Source organism: Ornithodoros turicata, chromosome 3, assembly GCF_037126465.1.
Source record: "Ornithodoros turicata isolate Travis chromosome 3, ASM3712646v1, whole genome shotgun sequence".
Classification (NCBI taxonomy): Eukaryota; Metazoa; Arthropoda; class Arachnida; order Ixodida; family Argasidae; genus Ornithodoros; species Ornithodoros turicata.
The window spans coordinates 99,711,617-99,734,447 of record NC_088203.1 but is presented as its reverse complement, the minus strand read 5'-3'; the positions used below and the strand labels follow the sequence as shown (position 1 = coordinate 99,734,447).

The 22,831-nt window shown below is 46.6% G+C and overlaps 2 protein-coding genes across 2 annotated transcripts; both read left to right on the top strand.

Moving 5' to 3' along the window:
* The first annotated feature begins 958 nt into the window (after positions 1–958).
* Positions 959–8,006, top strand: LOC135387540 (neprilysin-1-like). The gene is made up of 2 exons (XM_064616693.1): positions 959–1,200; positions 5,715–8,006. Exons 1-2 carry the CDS (start codon positions 1,108–1,110, stop codon positions 7,971–7,973), a joined length of 2,352 nt encoding a protein of 783 aa, XP_064472763.1. The 5' UTR covers positions 959–1,107; the 3' UTR covers positions 7,974–8,006.
* Positions 8,007–9,472: 1,466 nt separating this feature from the next.
* On the top strand, positions 9,473–20,961 carry LOC135387539 (neprilysin-1-like). Its single transcript, XM_064616692.1, has 2 exons — positions 9,473–9,717; positions 18,620–20,961. The coding sequence occupies exons 1-2, from the start codon at positions 9,625–9,627 to the stop codon at positions 20,879–20,881; spliced, it is 2,355 nt and encodes a 784-aa protein (XP_064472762.1). The 5' UTR covers positions 9,473–9,624; the 3' UTR covers positions 20,882–20,961.
* Positions 20,962–22,831: the final 1,870 nt, after the last annotated feature.

Genomic DNA, 22,831 nt, shown 5'->3' with positions numbered 1-22,831 from the left:
ACGAACGTGTATAACAAACATGCCTTGTCACACTGCTGTGTGACAAGGTCACACAGCTGACACACACTGTGGTGGTCACAGTGCTGCTGGTCACACTGCCCACACACTACCCATCTATATCCCGTCATACATGTATGACGAACGTGTATAACAAACATCCCTTAAACATGTATGACCATACAGTGCTGGTCACACTGCTTAAACACCGGCAAAACATGTTTTAAAACACGTGTGTATACCCAGTGTGACCGTGCCGTCATACAAGCAAGCGCTCTGACTATGTTTGACAACATGTTGTCAAACACACGACGATGTATTTGGGCACTGCCGAAAAACGGTGATGGACAAGTTGTATAAACGGGCGTATTCGCCACGACACGAACAAAACGAAACGAAACGAAACGTGCAAACGAAAACGTTTGCAGCGGTCAGTGTCAACGACATCGTGATGCGCGTGAGTTATTTTGCACGAGTAAGTTGTAAGTCAGTGTTCGCGACATTGTGTTGCACGTACGTTCAAAATGGCGACCTCTTTGCATGCGCACATGGAGCATGAAACAATCGAAAATCTGCCAGTACAGGCCCGTCTTCGTCGTCTTCGTACATTTTGAATTGCGATGTCCGCGAATGGAAGTTATATAAACTCCTGGATTGGTTGCTGTGACACTGACGTGTGTCATACATCACTGTTTAAGCCACTCCCACTGTAGTTGTAGAACCAGTGTGACCGATGTTTGAACGACACATGTTCGAGGCGATGTATAATCATACAAGCGTTTGAATCGAACAATGTTGTCAAACAAGAATTGTATGACCAGTGTGACAGAGCATTATACATACGCCATACGTGTTTAAAGACATGTTGTCATACATGTTTGGAACACGTGTATAACCAGTGTGACATTTGCTTGGACAGGGAAGAAGCAGGAGGTTGGAAGAAGAAGAAGATTTGCTGTATCTTGGCCTCGTGATCGTGCCTTCTGTTCTGCCATTCGAATTTGGCCTTCGACTTCGTACATCACCCTTCACCCTCTCATCCATCCATCCATAGATCCGTGACCCGTTGCCTTTGGTTGTGTGCCACACCGACAAGACGAGTATATAAACATGCAGGTCGTGGACTTCCCGGATGACAGCCATACGCAATACCAGGAGCAATGGCCCGGAGAACAAAGAACGAGCGAAGAAAAGCCAACATTGGTGAGTTTCTGTACTGATCCTACCGAGGCATTATTCTACAGGTGTTTGGTCGTGGAATACAGTTACAGCTGTCGAAACCTGTAGCTGTGCATAACCATTCAGTTCAGCATTTAAAATTATAATTTTCACAGTCTGTTTCATAAAGTATTAACGGAGCATGCGCGAAACGGTGGCGTATCCTATCGGGACTTGGCCTTTGGTTGTCACATGCCTCCTAAATACTGAGTCAATAGGACCGAGCATATTGAGAAGGCTCTAGTTGTCATTCGGCGTCCGTCATCCACATTATATCGGGTTGCACATTTCTGCGATAAGAGGCAATATTTTGTGAACCTGTGGAGTAGACTTTTTGATAAAGACGGTAGTGGCATGTTCGTTCCGCATTTGCAAATCAAAGTACAACAAGGGGGAGAATTTTAGCTTGTTCCGGTTTCGGTGTAGACGAATGAACCCGCAGCAGTAGTAGTAGTAGTGTAGTTTTTGCTCACTTCTCGTGCACAGGTACCGGTAATAAACCGGACGCTCCATAAAGTACAGGTTATGTCCACTTAAACCTTTAGGACAAACGGGGACAGCACGTACATGGCTTTAGTTCACACCGCTATTGACAGCCACTCCATTTCGCTGCTTCCCGCGCGGTGGCACCAGCTCTTTCTGGAAAGGCAGATTGCAAAGACAGTTACTTGTCATTCCAACCTGCCTTTACCGAAAGAGCTGGTTCCACCGCGGGAATAGCCGGAGAGTATGTGTCATAATATGTATGATACATAGCCCTAGTCATATACAGGGTGTCCCAGAAAACGTGTCATTGAATTATAATAAAAAAACTACACCACCTAGAGTCATGCGGTCAATGGCATTTGTTCTTTGTGTTTTTGCCACCTCCTCGTGTGAATGTCATGTAACGTAAGTTTAATTATGTAAATTTTTGCAAGCTTAAGTCGGAAATTTTCCTAGCAAAGGTCACTTTTTTACCCCACCAATGTGAAGAGCGTGTCTAATTTAGTCAAATTAATGATAATTGAAAGGGATATTCAGGAGCTCTCCCATCGGAAAAAATAGCCGAACATCATGCTCTGCGAAGGTCGCACAGAATAGCGCACGATGAATTTTTCAGCGCAATCCTCGTCAGTCCGCCGAAAGGAGGTGGGAAACCCAGCCCTCCCCGACATCGCAGAAAGAGATAAACAGGCACGGCTTATCACGTCCGACTCTCGCTGGGATAACGCTTTCCCTCCCCGAATTTTAGGAGCTGTTACTTTCTCTACTATCACTCTGTGGGCTGGCTTCGGGACCTCCTTTCGTCGCACTGAGAGCGATTGCGCTCAAAAAGCCGCGCGATCGCGCGCTATGGTCCGGTGCTCCGAAAAGCATGATATTTGGCTATTTTTTCCGATGGGATAGTTCGTGAATATCACTGTCAATTATCATGAATTTGAGTGAATTCGGAACGCTCTTCATATTGGCGGGGTAAAAAAGTGACCTTTACTTGGAAAATTTCCGAGTTCAGTTCGCAAATATTTACATAATTAAACTTGGAGGACACGACATTCACATTAGGAGGTGGCAAAAACCATTTAATAAGAACAAATGCTGTTGACCGCATGATTCTAGGTGGCGTAGCATTTTTACTATAATTCAATCCCACGTTTTCTGGGACACCCTGTATATGTAGCCCTCTAACACTAACCGGCCTTTATTTGTCTACACTGGGTCACGCATGGGGGACTGTCAATCTATCCAGAACGTAGCTTTCTCTTCCTTTGCCTCCTCTTCTTCCTCTAGGTCCCCGACCTAGTTCGCTTCATGCTCCCGAGCTTTCAGTCCGTTCCTCCGCGAACGGTAAGGGACCACGGGCGCAATAGCGGCTGTTAAAAGGGTTCATCTTCCCTATTGAAAATATATTCCTCAAAGCGTGAGGTCTTAAGATATCATGGGACATTTGGGGTTGCCCTAGGACCTGGAGACGCCCCAAGACGTAGGTGCACGGCTGGGTCGCAAGAATTCTGCTTTAGGACATTTCGGTAGAGGACGTTTCGGTACATAGATGTTTCGATGCACGGACATTCCAGTACACGGACCTTTCGAAGCGTAGATGTGTCGACAGGGCTATCCACGCGCTGCCGCGTCGAGGACTGTGTGACGACACAACTATACAGGGTGTTTTCGGAAAACTACGTACTTGCACTCTTAAAAATGAACTTCACCACATAGGGGTATAGAGGAAGCTCAGACGGGATAATCCAAGATGCAACTATGGGACCTTGGGAAGCACTTTCGTGTCCTAGATGATGTCGGTGATGGTGGTAGATGGTGGTAGACGTTCCCTCGGCCGTACTTGGCCGCCTGGTTGCGGTACAGTTCATTCTTGTGTGACACCTCCGGTAGGGGACCGCTCCATCACGGGCGAGATATTTTAGACAACAATGTCCCAAACAATACGTTCAGGTCTGAGGGGCGATGCGTGTAATGACTACTTAAAAATCTGCTATCTTGTATTTCCTAGAAAGCATGTAATTAATGAATTAATTCATAAATATTCATAACCTTTGGCTTATCAGAGTGGGTTGCGCACGCCGTCGTATACACGGGTGGTTCACGAAATATGAGAAAAGTTAAAAAATGGAATGGGTAATCGCACACCACATTGCAGGATTGGATAGTGTTACTAGTCACCAGTGGTAACACTATCCAATCCTGCTATGTGGTGTGGTAACAGAAAAGAACTGAAAATAACGTAACGACAAAAACATAAAATCGGCGCGGGACTTATCAAAGACGCGCAGGGAATAAAGCCAAAATGCCAAAATGTTAGTAAGGAATGTGGCTAGTCTTCGTTCAATGACCGTACACTCGGGGGCGCCACCATGATACGACGCTCTTGGCGCGTCAGCGGCGAGTCCCACGTCGATTTGTTGCAATCCCGAGAAAGTTTCGTGTCGTTGTATCTCCCAACCTTCTCATTGACATTGGGGCTCTAATCCTAATGAACACGAAACTGACAAATTAATTTTACTAATCAATTAATTGCAAAATAAAAATGTTTGTGTGTTCCCCGCACCGCTGGTAACACTCCGCTGTTCGTGTTGTTGGTGTGCGATGCACCATTTGTTAGCAAATGAAGAAAACGACAACTTCCGTGCATCGAGCACGTCCCACTGTCATTCTGCGCGGGACAGTAGAATAAACCTTGTTCGCTGGCTCCAGACTTGTGCGTAACGCGTTACTAGTAATTGCGTTACTTGTAATCAATTACTTTTATGAGTAATTTTTCGAGTAATCAGTTACTTTACTGTGAAAGTAATTTTTCGAGTAATCAATTACTTCTCTGAGTAATCGATTACTCAGTAATTGATTACTTTTCCGGTAGAGATTAACTCATCTTTCAGATGTTCTGCCCCTAGTCAAGACCCTCGTGCAGTGAGCCTTTTTGGGACCGTTCTACTATACCAAGCGGAGGTCATTGTAATAAGGTTATGGAATTTCAGGGTCTCTCTCCCTAATCTCTCACTACACCAGTGTGGTGGTACCATTGTGGTAGCTTTGGAGGTGTAGTGAGTCATGGGAAGATCCACGGAATGCTTTTCCACAATCGGGTCAACGTTTTCCCAGGCGATAAATACAGTAGACGATCAGATCTACTTGTCCTGCGCGTTTTTGTTTTTCGTGTTATTTCACTTGTCCCGCTGTTGAACGATTTCTTTCTCCCCCCCCTCCTCTGAGGCCACAAAGACGGGTATAATTTGCGTGAATGCAGAGTAACGACCGGAGTAACGCGTTACTTTTCTACTCGTTACTCAATTACATTTGGAGTCCAGTAATTGGTAACGGTAATCAGTTACTTTTCCCGTAGAAGTAACGGTAACGGTAATCAATTACTTTTTTCGAGGAACGGGCACAAGTCTGGCTGGTTCCCTGTCACTGGCCTGATGTGCTAGCACTTACATCACCATTCTGTTTTAAAACTTTGGCTCACTTTTCGTGAAACACTCGCCATACCTTCCAGTCTTGTCACATGGCACTGCTACGAAGACGAAGTCAGCACCGGTCTTCTCTGTATTGAATAGCAACTTGTACGCATGGTTGGTGTAAATGTCACTTCAGAACAATAAGTGCGAACGTCAGCCGAGCGTCGATTCCGTCACCATAAAGTCATCCTACTTAACGGAACGAATGACAGCGTGCATGGCTCAGAATCCCGCCAGTTGATCCGGTGCGGTAGCCGCGATACTCCAGGAACCACATTATCCACGGTCTTCTAAGACACGCTAAACTATCAGTCGCACTTGATGTCACATCTGGTTTTGTTGCACTCTGTTATTTGCAAGCAATACGTGTTTAAGCAAATCATTCTTGGATGGAGGAAAAACTAAATTAACAAAAAAGTAACCGTGTATCTTGCAATAGCTCGGAGTTCATCGAAACAGATCCTTACGTGGGAAAGACATTCAACCCGAAAAGGCCAGGTGCTTATTATATTCTGATTGAACAAAGTATATTTTTCTTAATTTCAGGTAAAGGAGGACGAAACTTCTTACGCCTTGCTGGGAAAGGTACTCCTTGTGACTCTTGTTCTGGGGACGTTTGGAGCAGCATATTGGGTTGCACGTCATGAATGGAGACACACGCCGGACGGCGAAGATATCACCACCTCCACCCCTGCGTATGTCGGGATACCCAAACTTCAGCCCAAGTACCCATTTCCCGATGCCAGTTATGAAGACTATGAAGACACTCCTCACTGGCTCACGACGTCAACGGCAGAGATACCTCAGACGACTTCCGAGGCGACAATGTCAACACGCATCACGCAACATCCATTCACCGACAAAGTATGTGATACGGAAGATTGTCAATACATGCGTTGGCTTATTGACGTGTCCGTGGACACAGAAAAAGATCCTTGCGAAAACTTTTACAGTTACGTCTGTAACGGAGCTCTGAAGTCTTTATCTCACTGGTATGATCTGTCTACGAAATTCAATTTGGAAGTCATCCAGCGCAACATCACTTTAAATATTGCCAGGCATTTACAAGACGTAAAGGTCCCAAGAAGAGGGCAATCGGGATATCAAAAAGTAGCGGCCTTCCACCAGCACTGCATGGATATTGATAACGTTACCACGACTGAAGCAATGAGACAGTTTTTAAAGCAGCAAGGAATGACTTTTGCAAGTGACATGCAATTCGACGTACTGCATGCTATGGTGAAATTCATGTTTGGTTTCGACATTCCCCTGATATTTGAAATAAAACCAAGCAGGGTAGAAGGCGAGCAGCTTTTACTATACATGAGGCAAGAGTACTGGGTAAAATACGCCGTCACGGGAAACAGAGAGGCGAGGAAAGATGAGATTACGCTAATTTTATCGGCAATCCTTTCCATAGACCTCCGCGATCTCGCAAATGAGATTATTGCAGTGGAGAATAATTTATCCAATCTGGCGCAAGTTAAGTACACTGGCAGCGAAACCTCAGGAAGAAAGACGCTTCTGTTCCCCTTGTCGAAGTTAGGCCTTTTGGTAAACAACGACACGGCCCTGTCAGAACAGTGGAATGAAGCCCTGGAGGATAGTACAGACCCGAGACTTCCGAAAGACGTCAAAGTCAGTATGACAGTGAACGATGTTCATTTCTTCCATAATTTATTCGGCAAATCCAGGAATGCTACGGCAAATGAATTAAGGGTATTCTGTGCCTGGAAGATTGCCCTTTACCTGTATAAAGCTTCCTTGTTGAACCCATCGTACATTGGTTCGCCTGGTTTTGCGAACGTTCCTATGTGCCTGGACCAAACTGCGAAAATGTTCCCGTATACTGCAGGTTCGGGTTTCTTCTTTCCCATAGTGAACAGTTCGAGGCTGAATCTCGCTAGGGAAATGATTGAGACAATTGTCGACGAGATTAAGAAGTCCTTCGAGTCTTCACATTGGCTGGACGAGACAACTCGCGTTGGAGCTCTGAAGAAACTTTCTGTGCTGAAAAGAGATATTGGTTACTCGCCGGCATTTAGCTCCGCCTTGAAAATAGACGCGTTCTTCAAAGATCTCCCTGACCTAAACGGACCTTTCATCGAGGACTACATTCGGGTTCGGAAGTTTTGGACAAAGCACAACTGGAATGGAAGATTGAGCGACCCCTCCTTCGTGGATCCACGATACACGCTTCCTCTATTCTTCGTCAATGGGCTTTACGTACCTACGCAAAATCGCATAGTCATTGGAACCGCTCTTTTGCTCACGCCTATCTTTTCGTATGGTGCTCCTCCAGAAGTGAACTATGGAACCCTAGGCAGCGGCGTGACACATGAACTAATGCACGGCTACGATACGTTTGGTAGGAATTATGACGGTGCAGGGCAGTTCAAACCGTGGTTTACCGAAAAAAGTATTGCGGAATACGACAAGATCGTTCGTTGCCACAACGAGACTATTGAGAAAGCTCCGAAAGCTAGAGCTTACAAAGATTATCCCCAAGAGTATCTAGCAGACACGATGGGTATTACGTCTCGGTTGAGGGCATATAAAAAAGCTTCGGAAAAGTCGCATGTCACTCTGGGCAACGTGAAGGGTTTGACGAAGGACAAGATCTTCTACATTTCCACGTGTCTAGCGTGGTGTGGAAAGGAATTCCCAGACCCGAAGCCTCGAACTCATCCGCCTTCGGATGAAAGATGCAACGTGCCTCTTATGAATTCACAGCATTTCAGCGAAACCTTTTCTTGCCCAAAGGACTCGCCAATGAATCCCTCGCACAAATGTGTCTTCTGGTAATAGCTCACTTCGTTATAAAGGAACTCTACACAATATGATGTCTCTGTCGTGCTTGTGAGTAAATTTCCTACAGGCCATCTCAGCAACAACAAGCGATGACGAAGGGGAATATGCTGCATTCCCTGCCATTCGCGGTGGGGGTTGGGTGGGGGGTATACAGCTGAAATGTTAGGGGGCGTCACTGAACATTTGGGGGCATCAGGGGGCTGTAAGGGGGAGGGGTCTGGATAAATTCGCTGCGACAAACTCCCACCCGTTCACGTCGGCTGGTGTAATGCTTGGGATATTGAGAGTTTCGCGTAGTATTGGGTCGCTGCGCGTTGCGTTATTGAGTTGCGAAGGCGGACAGTGCAGTTGATCGTACTATAGGTACAGCGGGTATTAGACGAGCTGGCACGCTGGCTAGGAAGCGCCGCTGCGTATTACTGCGTAGCGGCACATCAGTAACCGAGTACAATACCAAATATCAGTACAGTACTAAATATCATTTTTTAAAGAAAAGTAATAGTATGGCCACTGCAAAATAAATACGAAAAGCGTGCAGTTGAAAATCTTACCCGGTATCACTTCAGGTACCAGTGGAAGCGGCTGAAACATTCAAATCATTCTTGTACAACCTTCAAACACATTTATGTTCAAAATATAGGACGATGACTTGTCTTTAGGACGCGGTTAGTTCTAAAGACCATGACCTACTACTATACTAGAGACCTGGACATCCGCAATGCTCCCAGCACCGGGGTAGTAGTTCTGGCAATCGCCGCTTGGCTATGGGATTTGGCGCTAGCTCGCACTATTCGTTACCACGTGACTTGTCGAAACCGCGGCGATGTATGGTAGGCTGTGTTGACAACGACGAAGCAGTATAAGAGAGATAATAGCGCGTGCTTAGCAACAGCCTGTGTATCCCTGCGTAGTAGACTAAAGGCGGTGGCAAGGGTGATTCCCTCTCCCCAATAATGCTATGTGGCGCTTGCAGCGGTCACTAACGTAACTAACCCGTGACCCGTCTCTCCCATAGGGGATCGCCAGCTCTCCAGGTCTCTAGTATAGAGTAGGTCGTGCTAAAGACATGCTTAAGTCCTAAAGTCAAGACAAGAAGTCATAGCAAAGACAAGACAATTCCTGAAGCCAAGACAAAGTTGTGCTCTGTACTCTCGCTATCAGACGTGCACTGAAAGCACTCAAGAATGAACTCGTTTTAATACTTAACAAGGTGCGTAGCCTGATCGTAGTATCGGGCAGATATTTATAAAAAAGAGAAAGTTATTCGATCGATGCACTCGTTCACGACTTATTTGGACCGGGGATTTAACTCAAACACCCGGTACATGTAAGTTCACCCCCGCGCCTAACCAGCCTTACATCTCATATCACCTTCACACAGAAGACCACACACAACTTTCACACAGAGGTAATTACGCCTCCCTTAGTGGCTCACAGTCACCTTCTGCTTGGACAAAGAAGAAGCAGGAGGTTGGAAGAAGAAGAAGATTTGCTGTATCTTGCCCTCGTGATCGTGCCTTCTGTTGTGCCATTCGAATCTGGCCTTCGATTTCGTACCTGACCCTTCACCCTCTCATCCATCCATTCATAGATCCGTAGCCCGTTGCCTTTGGTTGTGTGCCACACCGACAAGACGAGTATAAACATGCAGGTCGTGAACTTCCCGGATGACAGCCATACGCAATACCAGGAGCAATGGCCCGGAGAACAAAGAACGAGCGAAGAAAAGCCAACATTGGTGAGTTTCTGTACTGATCCTACCGAGGCATTATTCTACAGGTTTTGGTCGTGGAATACAGTTACAGCTATCGAAGTCTGTAGCTGTGCGATACCATTCAGTTCAGCATTTAAAATTATAATTTCCACAGTCTGTTTCATAAAGTATTAACGGAGCATGCGCGCAACGGTGGCGTATCCTATCGGGACTTGGCGTTTGGATGTCACATGCCTCCTAAGTACTGAGTCAATAGGACCGAGCATATTGAGTAAGGCTCTGGTTGTCATTCGGCGTCCGTCATCCACATTATATCCGGTTGCACATTTCTGCGATAAGAGGCAATATTTTGTGAACCTGTGGAGTTGACTTTTTGATAAAGACGGTAGTGGCATGTTCGTTCCGCATTTGCAAATAAAAGTACAACAAGGGGGAGAATTTTAGCTTGTTCCGGTTTCGGTGTAGACGAATGAATGAGTAGTAGTGTAGTTTTTGCTCACTGCTCGGGCACAGACCGCTATTGACAACCACTCCATTTCGCTGCTTTCCGCGCGGTGGCACCAGCTCTTCCTGGAAAGGCAGGTTGCGAAGACAGTTACTTGTCATTCCAACCTGCCTTTACAGAAAGAGCTGGTTCCACCGCGGGAATAACCGGGAGAGTACGTATCGTATCATAATATATATGATACATAGCCCTAGCCATATATATGTAGCCCTCTAACACTAACCGGCGTTTATTTGTCTACACTGGGTCACGTATGGGGGACTGTCAATCTATCCAGAACGTAGTTTTCTGTTCCATTGCCTCCTTTTACTTCCTCTAGGTCCCCGACCTAGTTGGCTTCATGCTCCCCAGCTTTCAGTCCGTTCCTCCGCGAACGGTAAGGGACCACGGGCGCAATAGCGGCTGTTAAAAGGGTTCATCTTCCCTATTGAAAATCTATCCCCAAAGCGTGAGGTCTTAAGATATCATGGGACATTTGGGGTTGCCCTAGGACTTGGGGACGCCCCAAGACGTAGGTGCACGGCTGGGTCGCAAGAATTCTGCTTTAGGACATTTCGGTACATGAGTTTTCGGTAGAGGACGTTTCGGTACACGGATGTTTCGGTGCACGGACATTTCAGTACACGGACCTTTCGACACGTAGATGTGTCGACAGGGCTATCCACGCGCCGCCGCGTTGAGAACTGTGTGACGACACAACTATACAGGGTGTTTTTTAGATGTTACAGAATTTTCATCGGAAAACTACGTACCTGCACTCTTACAACCACACCAACTTCACCACATAGTGGCATAGAGGAAGCTCAGACGGGATAATCCAAGATGCAACTATGGGACCTTGGGAAGCACTTTCGGGTCCTAGATGATGTCGGCTATGATGGTAGATGGTGGTAGGCGTTCCCTCGGCCGTACATGGCCGCCTGGTTGCGGTACAGCTCATTCTTGTGTGACACCTCCGGTAGGGGACCGCTCCATATTTTAGACAACAATGTCCCAAACAATACGTTCAGGTCTCAGGGGCGATGCGTCTAATGACTACTTACAATTCTGCTATCTTGTATTTCCTAGAAGGCATGTAATTAATGAATTAACTCATAAGGATTAATAAATTTTGCCTTATTAGAGTGGGTTGCGCCTGTCGTATACACGGGTGCACTCTTAAAAATTAACTTCACCGCATAGCACGCTCCAAGCCAACCATCACCTGGAATGATATCGTTATCTGCCCTGATTTGTTGAAAACGGGAGGCGTACGCCTTTTTTGTGACAATTATGAACAGCATAAGTGTCACAAAAAGGCGTACGCCTCCCGTTTTCAACAAATCAGGGCAGATAACGATATCATTCCAGATGACTGTTGGCTAGGAGCGTGGTATGCGGTGAAGTTCATTTTTAAGAGTGTGGTTCACGAAATATGAGAAAAGTTAAAAATGGAATGGGTAATCGCACACCACATTGCAGGACTGGGTAGTGTTACCAGTGGTAACCGGTACAAAAAGGCGTACGCGAGGGAGGGCACTTTACATACAAAAACCCTTCAAGAGGTGAAAGCAATGAGAAGGATAAAAGTAGCAGCATGCACTCTAAAAACAGAACCTCACCGCATAGCACGCTGTGCGCCAAGCATGGCCGCGAATGATAGGGTTATCGCTTCTGATTCTAAGAGGGAGGTTGGCGTACGCCTTTTTGTGGTAATTTGGATATATGAAAATTGACACAAAAAGGCGTACGAACCCCTTTCTCTTCAAATCAGAAGCGATAACCCTATCATTCGCTATGGATGCTCGGCTGTGGTTAACTCGGCAGTGTCACCGTAGAAATACCCCGCAATTAGTTTTCGCCCAGCAACTCCTTCTACCATTCAAGGTTTCGCTCTTGGATGTCCTCCCACTTGGGGCCCCGCTGGACCCTCCTTCTGTGAGTGTCATTGACATCTTCCCCACGAGTGTCCGTCATGCTTCTTTGCGTACTCTGCAGACAGTGCTAACAAACCATCTTCATCAATTTCCGCTACATCTTGTGGTCGCAACTGACGCCTCTGCCTCAGAGGAGCGCTCTGGGGTCGGCCTTTTCTTCCCTGAGCTTGACTTTCTGTTCCCGGTGTGGTTTCAGTTCAAATGAGTTTCGTGAAAAAAGGTTAACTTCTAAAGCAGGGCGCCGTCGGCATTAAAATGGGTACTACCCCTTTTGGGACCTTCAGTGGACACCTTTTAGAGAAAAATCTGCCACCGAAGCGGGTCATTTGTTGCAGTAATTAATTGGTTTCGGTTTACGTATTTTTGTCGCGGCTGGTCGCGGCGAAGCGCAAAAGGACGTAATTCATTGGTGTAATTCATTGGTGTAAGGACGTAATTCATTGGTGGACATGGGAGTGAAAGACCGTCCTTTTGCGCTTCACCGCGACCAGCCGCGACAAAAATATGTAAACCGAAACCAATTAATTACTGCAACAAATGACCCGCTTCGGTTGCAGATTTTTCTCTAAAACGTATCTAGTGAAGGTCCCAGAAGGGGTAGTACCCATTTGAATGCCGACGGCGCCCTGCTTTAGAAGTTAGCTTTTTTCACGAAGCTCATTTGAATTTTTATTTAAATAATGAGCGCCTCCCGCTCATTCATGCGGGGCGCATCTTGTAGGCGGTATTGGACAGATACTTGTAAAAAAGAAAGTTATTCGGTTGGTGCACCGGTTCGCGAATTATTTAGCCCGGGGATTTAACTGAAACACCCGGTATAAGTCTGCCACTCCGTCTGCTGGGGGTTCCCGTGTCCCTAGCAGCCCTCCTTTCGTTTGGAGCCTCCAGCACTTCCAGCTGGGATAGGTCGGTAGCGGTTGGGCTTGCGTATTTTCTTTCTGGCTCGCGCCGCTTCTAGCACACCTTTGCATCATCCCACCTTTGCATCCACAATCACCCATTGAGTGTTACCACGCTCACACCGAAGTAGCTGATTAGGACTGAGAAATTCCGGTGGCTCCCTCGTACGAGGCGAGTCAAAAGCAACATAAGTCTGAAAAGGGTGGCCGAAGGTTACAGTGTCATCTGATTGCTTTGGTTTAGCCCCAAGTATAACTTCGTGCACACTTTCAGTGCAGGGTATCCAACTCCGCGGGCTCTTTGCTTACCTGGAATGGAAAGCTACGGTCGAACACACAGCCATACATCTACACTGACTACTACACAATGACTCTACTACAATGACTACTAATGAATGACTGCCTACTAATGAATACTACAATGCCTCTACATGTCAATTATGCAAAAAACCACGACATGCACGATGCTTGCCCTTGTGCCATGGAACCAAAACAAGCGAACTTCAGCACCTCCACCATTTCAACCATTACATTCTCCCCCCAACCATCACATTCTCCATCCAAATTGTCACCGTCAAGTCATAGTACAGTTGGACTTCCTCATAGCCCTGGCCGATCTCCCTTGTGGCTAATGGCCATTCTCCGTGGGACGAAGAAGAAGAATTTGGCCCTCGACTTCGTACCACACCCTTCGCCCTCTCGTCCATCCATTCATAGACCCTGTCCCGTTGCCTTTAGCTGTGTGCCACACCGGCGAGACGAGTGTAAACATGCAGGTCGTGGGCTTCTCGGATGGCAGCCATACGCAATACCAAGAGCAATGGCCCGGAGAACAAAGAACGTGCGAAGCAGACAAAAACAGACGTGGGTGAGTTTCTGCACTTATTCCACGGAGGTATGAGTCCGGAAGTGTTTGGTCGTAGAATACAGGTCGCTAGCGTGATTTCGTTTGCGGCTTTCGTCTTTCGTCGATAGCCAAGGCCGCGAAAGCATTCTTTTGTCGGGTCGCATCCCTCGGAGCTCGAATTGTCCTCGAGATCTTGGTGTCCGGGTCAAACGATGAAAGGTGTTGACAAAAATTACGCCAACGGTTCCGGTCTGTCTTAAGTTCTCGTGTTACCTTAGCTTTCGCCCGGCGGTATGGCACAATGTCAGGAAGTTGGCCAGTACGCAGAGCCGTTCTCTATGCTCGGCGGCGTAATGCTCTATACTGTAATGAAAAAAAAAGGGTAATTTTACTCCTCTTGGGGACTGAATGCATTGCCACAAAAAATGGACCCTTCCGGAAGCAAATGCACGGGAGTAGATGATGGTCACAGAGTGGAGACTGCTTTTCACGCTCCGCTCTATAACAGAACATAACATAATTCGTGTGCGTGCATGAAAATACTTCGAATCAAATCGTCAACCTTGATATGTCGGGTGACATAAAATCTTGCGACATACATATAGGGCACAGTGTCCGAAGAAAGAATCGCTAATTGTTTCCTAGTATGTAGTGTGTTTCTTAGTGTGTACTCGGAACATTTCTAGGTTCGCTGCGTTATACAGCCTTATGCCACCAAATGCACCAAGGACACAAATTTACGTAGACTGTCGCATTCGAAGGACCATTCGCGGAGCTCAGTGACGGTTTGGAGTCTTGGAGAGTAAATGTCTGAGTTAGGGGACTAAAATGCGGAGTAATTGCAGTGTGGGGGACTAGAAGCTGGAATTACTCCCCGTTTTACTCCTTTTTTTTTTCTTAGAGTGTATGTCGTTAACTGCTGGAGAATGAGTGACGTTGGTGGATGGATATTTTAATGCATGTGCCTGTTTCAAGATTTGTTAAATGTGAAATGGCTTGCAACTAGGATAGCCTCCCAATCTGCCATCTCGCTTTTGCCTGAAATCCCCTAATTAAAAAGCTAATTAATGTGCTTCAGGTAATTAGTCATCTTGTAGATGCACACTTTCTTCAAGAGAATGTCGCCTGGTAAGTAAGAACCCAACAGGAAAAAAAGAAAACATGTGTGCTGCTCTCATAGTTGTTTCGTAAAAATTCTGCAAAGGCTAGAAACTTAATACTTTCTATACTAAGACAGCATGTGTCAGTTAAGTCCCAAGGTAAATAATTGGCGAACGGGTGCACGGATCGAAGAACTTTATGTTTACAACCATTTTGTTGGCATTAAAATGGGCACTACCCTCGTGAACACCATATACAGAAAAATCTGCAACCGAAGCGGGTTATTTGTTGCAGTAATGAATTAGTTTCGGCTCAGATATTTCTGTCGCGGTGGAGCGCGAAGGTCCCCCTGCCCACCAATGAATTACATGTTCTTGAGCTTACTTCGCAACGGGGAAGGCACAAGAAAAACAGAGCGTCAGACAAGCTTCGCACATATGGCGCATTCGGGTGGTGATTTCGGGGCAACTTTTTTCCCAACTCACGAGCAGTAATGTTCGCTTGGTCAGTGCCAAGCTATCCCGCATGCTTAGCGAGTAAGCGATTCGTTCTTCGTCGTGGTGTATATGGGTCTTCCGGCACGAACAGGAGCTCGTTCTCGGACTTCTCATGGTGGCGGCCGTTGTGCACGTGTTGCAGTGCATCTGGTTAGACATTGTCGTAATTCCGAAGAGACAATTCACTTGAACGCTACCGATCATTAACATCGATGACTCTCAAGACGCGCAGCAAACAAAAATGGTCCGTGTAATTAATGCGTCACTAGTTCGAGGTACGGGCCACAAACAACTGCGGGAAAAAAAGTTGTCCTCGAATTCTACGATCGTTGGATGTTATATCCTTCGCTTAACAGCACACAGCGCGTTGTCCTCTCTTCCAATACGTAACTGATTGCAGTCCTTTTGCGCTTAACCAATATATGCAAATGATCACATGCAATTAAAGTTACTCTTGTTGTTTGTGTGACGATGGCCACATTTTGTGTGTTTGTTGCTCAAGTGGTAAAGCACACCAGTAATCAAACCTGTACAACAGTGGAGTAAATCAAATTAATCTGCAGCTGTAGCACAGCGGCAGCTTGCAAAGGAACGATCCAAGATGACTCTCTCACAGGACATAGATGGGTAGAAATCCAGCGAACCGGTAAAGAAGTACGAAGGAGTTGCCCTTAGGACAGGAGCCGCCGATATTTCGAACAGAGGCTGTTATTCTTCTGGGCCCCGTCTTCATCATTGGCATGGTATTTAAAGGGTTAGGTCTGACGTGTTAAAGGTTCTCTCTCACAGACAGCGGTATACGAAACAACCGGTCAAGTGCGCGCTTACGAATGAAACGTTATTTTTTTTTTTTTTTTTTTGACAGAGCTGCTTTCTGTTGAACGACAGCCGCAAGCGCGGTAAGAACACGTTAACAAAAAACGTTGTTCCGCAGTGGTGCTCACATTTGAGAGTAAATGACTTTGGAAAAGCATAAAAACACGGAAAGCACCGCGAGCAACAAAGCGTTGCTAAACCGAAGCTTTAGAGATGACCATGTGGTGGACAGTAAGAAATGGAGGTTGTGACAGGACCAACCGCCGGAGGGGTCCTATACGGAAATCTGTTCGAAACTGCCTCTCCGACGTTTCCTTCCTCCATGATCGGCGGTGTCATGCACGAAGGCGCCATGCCAATCCCCTCCCCATGCATTCAGTTCACAGGGACGATGCCTTCAATGACTAGTGATATCTTGTATTTCTCAGAAACATATAATTAATGTATCAGTAAATTTTACCCTATTAAAGTATAGTTGCCTTCGGTGCCGCATGCGTGCACTCTTAAGAATGATCTTCACGGCACAACCCGCACCTAGCAAACCACATCTGCCCTGTTGAAAATGAGAGGTGTACACGTTTTTTGTGACACCCATGCTGCTCATAATTGTCACAAAAAATGGCGTACACCTCCCGTGTTCAACAAGTCACGCAGATAACGATATCATTTTAGATTATGATTAGCTGGAGCGTGCCATGCGGTGAACTTCAGTTTTAAGAGTGCGCTATTTCGACGAAATGTGAGCCAAAGTTGAAAAATAGAGTGCTTCATTGCCTACCACACCGACGGACTGCATATTGTTAGCACAGATGGCTGGTAACACAAGAAACACGAAATTGTAGCAGCGACTGTCAGGATGAATGTGAATTCGTCCAATGTGAATGTCAAGCGAAACTGTCAAAATGTGAATCAGGAATGTGACCAATCCTCGTTCAATAACAGGACCCTCGTGAGCGCCACCATGATCCGACGCTGGTCGCTCGTCTGCGACAGTTCTGGCGTCCATCTTTTGCAAACCCGAAAAAGTTTCGTGTTGTTGTATCTCCCGCTACAACTTTCCCACGGACATTGTGGCTTTAATCCTTATAATTGCGAAACTGACAAAATTAATTTTACCAACCGATTAATCTAAGCACGAAATAAAAATTTTTGAATACGCCTCACACCACTGGTAACATTACGCAGTTGGTCTTTTTTGGTGTGCGATGAACCATTTTGTAACCTTACCTAACCTAACCTAACTTTCGCTCATATTTCGTGAAACTAGCGTAGCGTCGTGAAACTCACTCTGCGTAGTTCTTCAGCCTTGTTGCGTTACACAGGAGCCAAGACTGCGTTCTGCACTGCTCTGCTCTGTATTGAATAAAAATTTGTAGGCATGGTTGGTGTAGATGTCACTTTAGAGCCATACTAGCGAGCGTTGACAGGGCACCAGCTCCCGTGGCATAGTGGTTAGAGTGATCGCTTTCCACGTCGAGACTGGGAGGTGACACGGGTTCGAATCCTGTCACTGGCTGTGCTGTCTGAGGTTTTCCCCGGGTTTTCCGAAGACTTTCTAGACGAATGTCGGCGCAGTTCCCCTTGAAGTCGGCCCAGGACGCATACTAACACCCCTGTCCCCCACTCCTTCCTGCTGTCCTCTCTCCATATGTCCACGTCTATACGCCGCTCACAGCCACAGTTGCTTCGCGGGGCTAACACGGAATTATTAAAAAAAAGAAAAAGAAAGTTAACAAAGCGTCGATTCCGTTACCATGAGGTTAACCTATTTACCGGAATGAATGACAGCGTGCACACTCTCCGTATAGCACGCAACTAGCCAACCATCACCTCGAATGATATCGTTATCTGCCCTGATTTGTTGGAAACGGGAGGCGTACGCCTTTTCTGTGACACTTATGCTGTTCATAATTGTCACAAAAAAGGCGTACGCCTCCCGTTTTCAACAAATCGGGGCAGATAATGATATCATTCGAGATGGTGGTTGGCTTGTAGCAGTGAAGTTCATTTCTAAGAGTGCACGGCTCAGAATTTTACCAGTTGATCGGGTGCGGTATACATGGTATTCCGGAAGTCACGTACATTATCTACGTTCTACTAAAATTAAACCATGAAAATGTGCGAGCAGTGTGTGTTTAAACAAAAACTTGCTGGGACGTCCGACGGAGGAAAAAATAAATAATAAAAAATTCACCGCGTATCTTTCAATAGGTCGGAGTTCCATCGGAATTACAGAAACAGCTCCGGGTTTTCGCTCACCCTCGCATGTGGCAAAGACATTCAACTTTACAAGGCCAGATGCTGATTATGTTCTCATTAACAAAGTATATTTTTCCCAATTTCAGGTGAAGGAGGACGAAACTTCTTACGTCTTACTGGGAAGGGTACTCCTCGTGATTCTTGTTCCGGTGGCATTTGGAGCAACCTATTGGGTTGCACGTCATGAATGGAGATCAACACCGGACCACAAGGGTATCACCACCTCCACCCCTGAAGATGTAGTGATACCCAAACTTCCTCCCAAATACCCATTTCCGGATGCCGATTACGAAGACTATGAAGACACTCCTCACTGGCTTACGACGTCAACGACTGTAACACCCGAGACGACAACCAAGGCGACAATGTCCACGAAACATCCAGACACTGACAAAGTATGTGATACGGAAGACTGCCAGTACATGCGTTGGCTTATTGACGTGTCCATGGACACAGGGAAAGATCCTTGCGAAAACTTTTACAGTTACGTCTGTAACGGAGCTCAGTCGTCTTTATCTCACTGGTATGATCCGACTAAGACATTCAATATGCAAGTCCTGCAGCACAATGTCACCTCAAATGTGATCAGACATTTACAAGACGAAAAGGTCCCGCGCACAGGGCAAACAGGATATCAAAAAGCAGCCGCGCTCTACCAACACTGCATGGATATTAATAACGATACTACGACAAAAGCCCTGAGAGAGCTATTAAAGCAACATGGAATGACTTTCACAGGTGACATGAAATTCGACGAACTGGATGTTATGGTGAAATTTATTTTTGTTTTCGACATTACCCTGATATTTTACGTAGCGAAAGCACGAAGGGTGAAAGACGAGCATGTTGTGCTCTCCATGGGACGAGACTACTCGATAATAGACGACGTCAGGAAAGACCGAGAGGCGAGGAAAGATGAGATTACGCTGATTTTATCGGAAATCCTGTCCATAGACATCCGCGATCTCCCAGATGAGATCATTGCAGCGGAGAATAATTTAGCCAATCTGTCGCAAGTTCAGTACACTGGCAGCGAAACCTCAGGAAGCAAGAACCTTCTGTTCCTCTTGTCGAAGTTAGGCCTTTTAGTGAACAATGACACGACCCTCTCAGAACGGTGGAGTCGGGCCCTGGAGGATAATACAGACGCGCGACTTCCGAAAGATGTAAAAGTCACCATGGCAGTGGACGACGTTCATTTCTTCCACAATTTATTCGGCAAATTACGGAACGCCACATCAAATGAAATAAGGACATTCTTTGCCTGGAGGACTGCTCGTTACCTCTACAAAGCGTCCTTGTTGCACCAATTGCATAGCTACAGGCCTATACTTTTTGATCTTCCTATGTGCCTGGACCAAACGAATGGATGGTTCCCGAACACTGCAGGTTCGGGGTTCCTGTTTACCATAGTGAACACCTCGAGGCTGCATCTCGTCGGGGAGATGATTCACGGAATTGTTGAGGAAGTCAAGAAGTCCTTCGAGACTTCATATTGGCTGGACGAGACCACTAGCAGTCGAGCTCTGCAGAAAATCTCGTTGCTGAGAAAAGATATTGCTTACTTGCTGGAATTTAACTCCGCCTTCAAGATAGACGCGTTCTTTAGAGACATCCCTGACCTCAACGACCTCAACGGAACTTTCATTGAGGACTACCTTCAGGTTCAGAAGTTTTGGACAAAACGCAAGTGGAACGGAATACTGAGCGACTCCTCACCCATCGAGGTGCGACCCATCTTTCCCACATTCCTCGTCAACGGCGTCTACGTGCCGCAGCAGAATCGCATAGCGATATCAGCCGCTGTTTTACTGGCGCCAGTGTTTGCGAATGGTGCTCCTCCAGAGGTGAACTATGGAGCCCTTGGGCGTTTCGTGACACATGAAGTAATGCACGGCTACGACACGTTTGGCAGGAATTATGACGGTGCAGGACATTTCAAACCGTGGTTTACCAACGAAAGTATTGCGGAGTACGACGAGATCGTTCGTTGCCACAACGAGACTATTGAGAAAGCTCCGAAAGCTAGAGCTTACAAAGATTATCCCCAAGAGTATCTAGCAGACACGATGGGTACCACGTCCTTGTTGAGGGCATACAAGGCGGCTTCGGAAAAGTCGCATGTCACTCTGGGCAACGTGAAGGGTTTGACGAAGGACAAGATCTTCTATATTTCCGGGTGTCTAGTGTGGTGTGGAAAGGAATTCCCAGACCCGACGCCTCAAACTCATCCGCCTTCGGATGAAAGATGCAACGTGCCTCTTATGAATTCACAACATTTCAGCGAAACCTTTTCTTGCCCAAAGGACTCGCCAATGAATCCCTCGCACAAATGTGCCTTCTGGTAATAGCTCCCTTCGTTACAAAGAAATTATGTATCCACGTTACAATATGTTGTCTGTATCGTGCATGTGAGTAAATGTCCTACAGCTCACCTCAGCCACACCTCACATTGGCACATCGGGAGTGTGATGCTTTTGATTTTAAGAGTTGCGTGAAGTATAGAGGGGTTCCGTTGTCATCAGGTTACAAGGTCTACGTGTGCAGTTAATCGAAGGTAGAGCGGATATTAGACGAGCTGCCGTGCTGCTTTGGAAACACTGCTAATCATAGCTATTGAGGCGGACAGAGCAGTGGGTGGTGACTGCAGTGGCGGTGACAGCTACGGACAGCATAGCAATCGTAAGGAGAAAGCTGGGAGAGGAAATGATGGAGAGAGCAAAGGATAACTTCATAGGATTTGAACTATCTCGTTTGAAAGAAATGGGTTACTTAGCCCATGACCTCGGCGATAGACGGTTGGGGACATGTAACACTGTTGCTCGACGAATGCGCGATAACTTCCCACCAGGTGTCCCACCGCGTCTTTTCACAGCAATTTCAGTAGTGATTAAGAATACTTTGTCACACACAAAATTTGCAGAGTGGATTTCTTTCGGAATAAGCTTTGAAACGCCGCAGCCAGTATAAACAGATTCCCAGCTGCTTTACAGTACCTTTGAGAGGTGGCGCTGGAGGAATCCGCGCTCTGTGTGCCTCAACACGAGCTCCCGCTGCACACTCAGAGTGAGCTACCGCATTCAGCCTCCATACACGGCTCGGAGAAGCACGTTGCTGGCCAAGGCATACCAGCAAAGCGTGGTAACGTCATCCGCCGTCGTCTGCACCTCCCCCTTCCATAGTTTCATTCCCAGATGGCACGTCTGGGATTCTACCTGCGTTTTCCTCACACATTTTAGATATATGTCAAAATGGCGCCCACATGCCGAACTGATTTCACTTGGATTTAGGCTTTTTTTTTTTCTTTTTTGCTTAGGATTCGTGAACTCGAGGATTCGCGGCTTCGGTTGGCACATCCCTACTTTAAACCGTACGATACTCGGCACTTCAATTTCAATTTCAATTTCAATTTATTTCCTTGCGGTTGGGAGAGCAGCAAAAAGCCCATGAGGCTTGACACCGGCCCTGAGGTACTTACATCAGGGGGTAACATAAAACCGTCATTGTTGTAACTACCCTCAAGCGGATGCATTTGGCAAAACTGCCATCTTGTCCTGATCGCACGTCATAGAAAATGTCAGTTTGAGGTCATGTCGTTTTGCCGCTTACCGACACATTTCCGTCGTCATAACGCCAAGAGGTGAACGTATTTTGCCGGCGTAAAATATGCGGTGCTTCTTCCGCAACATGGTAGCCCATTTTTCGTTTGTTTAAGTGCATAGCATCGCGGCCCAGTGGGTCTCAACACGCTGTCATCACATCTTTGGAAGTCGTCAACAGTGTACGGGGCCTTACCTGTAAAACTGCGCGTTTTACTGCGAGACTATCGGATAAAAATAACTACTGTGATCGAAAGACATCCAAAACGTCGCGTAGAAACAACCGCATTCTTTACAAACCGTTTGGCCGCCGATCACGGACGCCGCCATGTTTAAGATCACGTGTGCCTTGACGTTTGCCGTGACGTGCGACCAGGACCTGTCCAGGATGCATTGCGTTCGCCCAGGACGCTTTCGTCTCCGGAGCAATGAATTGGATGTCACCCCTGTGAGGCCTTGTCTTAAGTCGCGTTGGGGTGTTGGTCCTACCCGACAAGAGAGACTGGAAGAAAAGCTGAGAGAGAGAGTAATTGGGGAGAGCAAAGGAGTTGTAAGGATTCGAGACCCTCTCTCAATGTCCAAGTACGGTTCCAGGAGGCGCCATGATCGAAATTCTGGATTCGGCCGGATTCGGCAACAGGCTTTCCACGAAACCTTCCACACAAAAACACCAGGCGCATTCGGCGCCACGGTATCCAA

Excerpts from the sequence above, each read along its gene's own strand:
- LOC135387540 (XM_064616693.1), top strand. The coding sequence starts at position 1,108 with ATGCAGGTCGTGGACTTCCCGGATGACAGCCATACGCAATACCAGGAG. Across the intron at positions 1,201-5,714 it reads GCGAAGAAAAGCCAACATTG|GTAAAGGAGGACGAAACTTC; the intron begins GTGAGTTTCTGT and ends TCTTAATTTCAG.
- LOC135387539 (XM_064616692.1), top strand. The coding sequence starts at position 9,625 with ATGCAGGTCGTGAACTTCCCGGATGACAGCCATACGCAATACCAGGAG. Across the intron at positions 9,718-18,619 it reads GCGAAGAAAAGCCAACATTG|GTGAAGGAGGACGAAACTTC; the intron begins GTGAGTTTCTGT and ends TCCCAATTTCAG.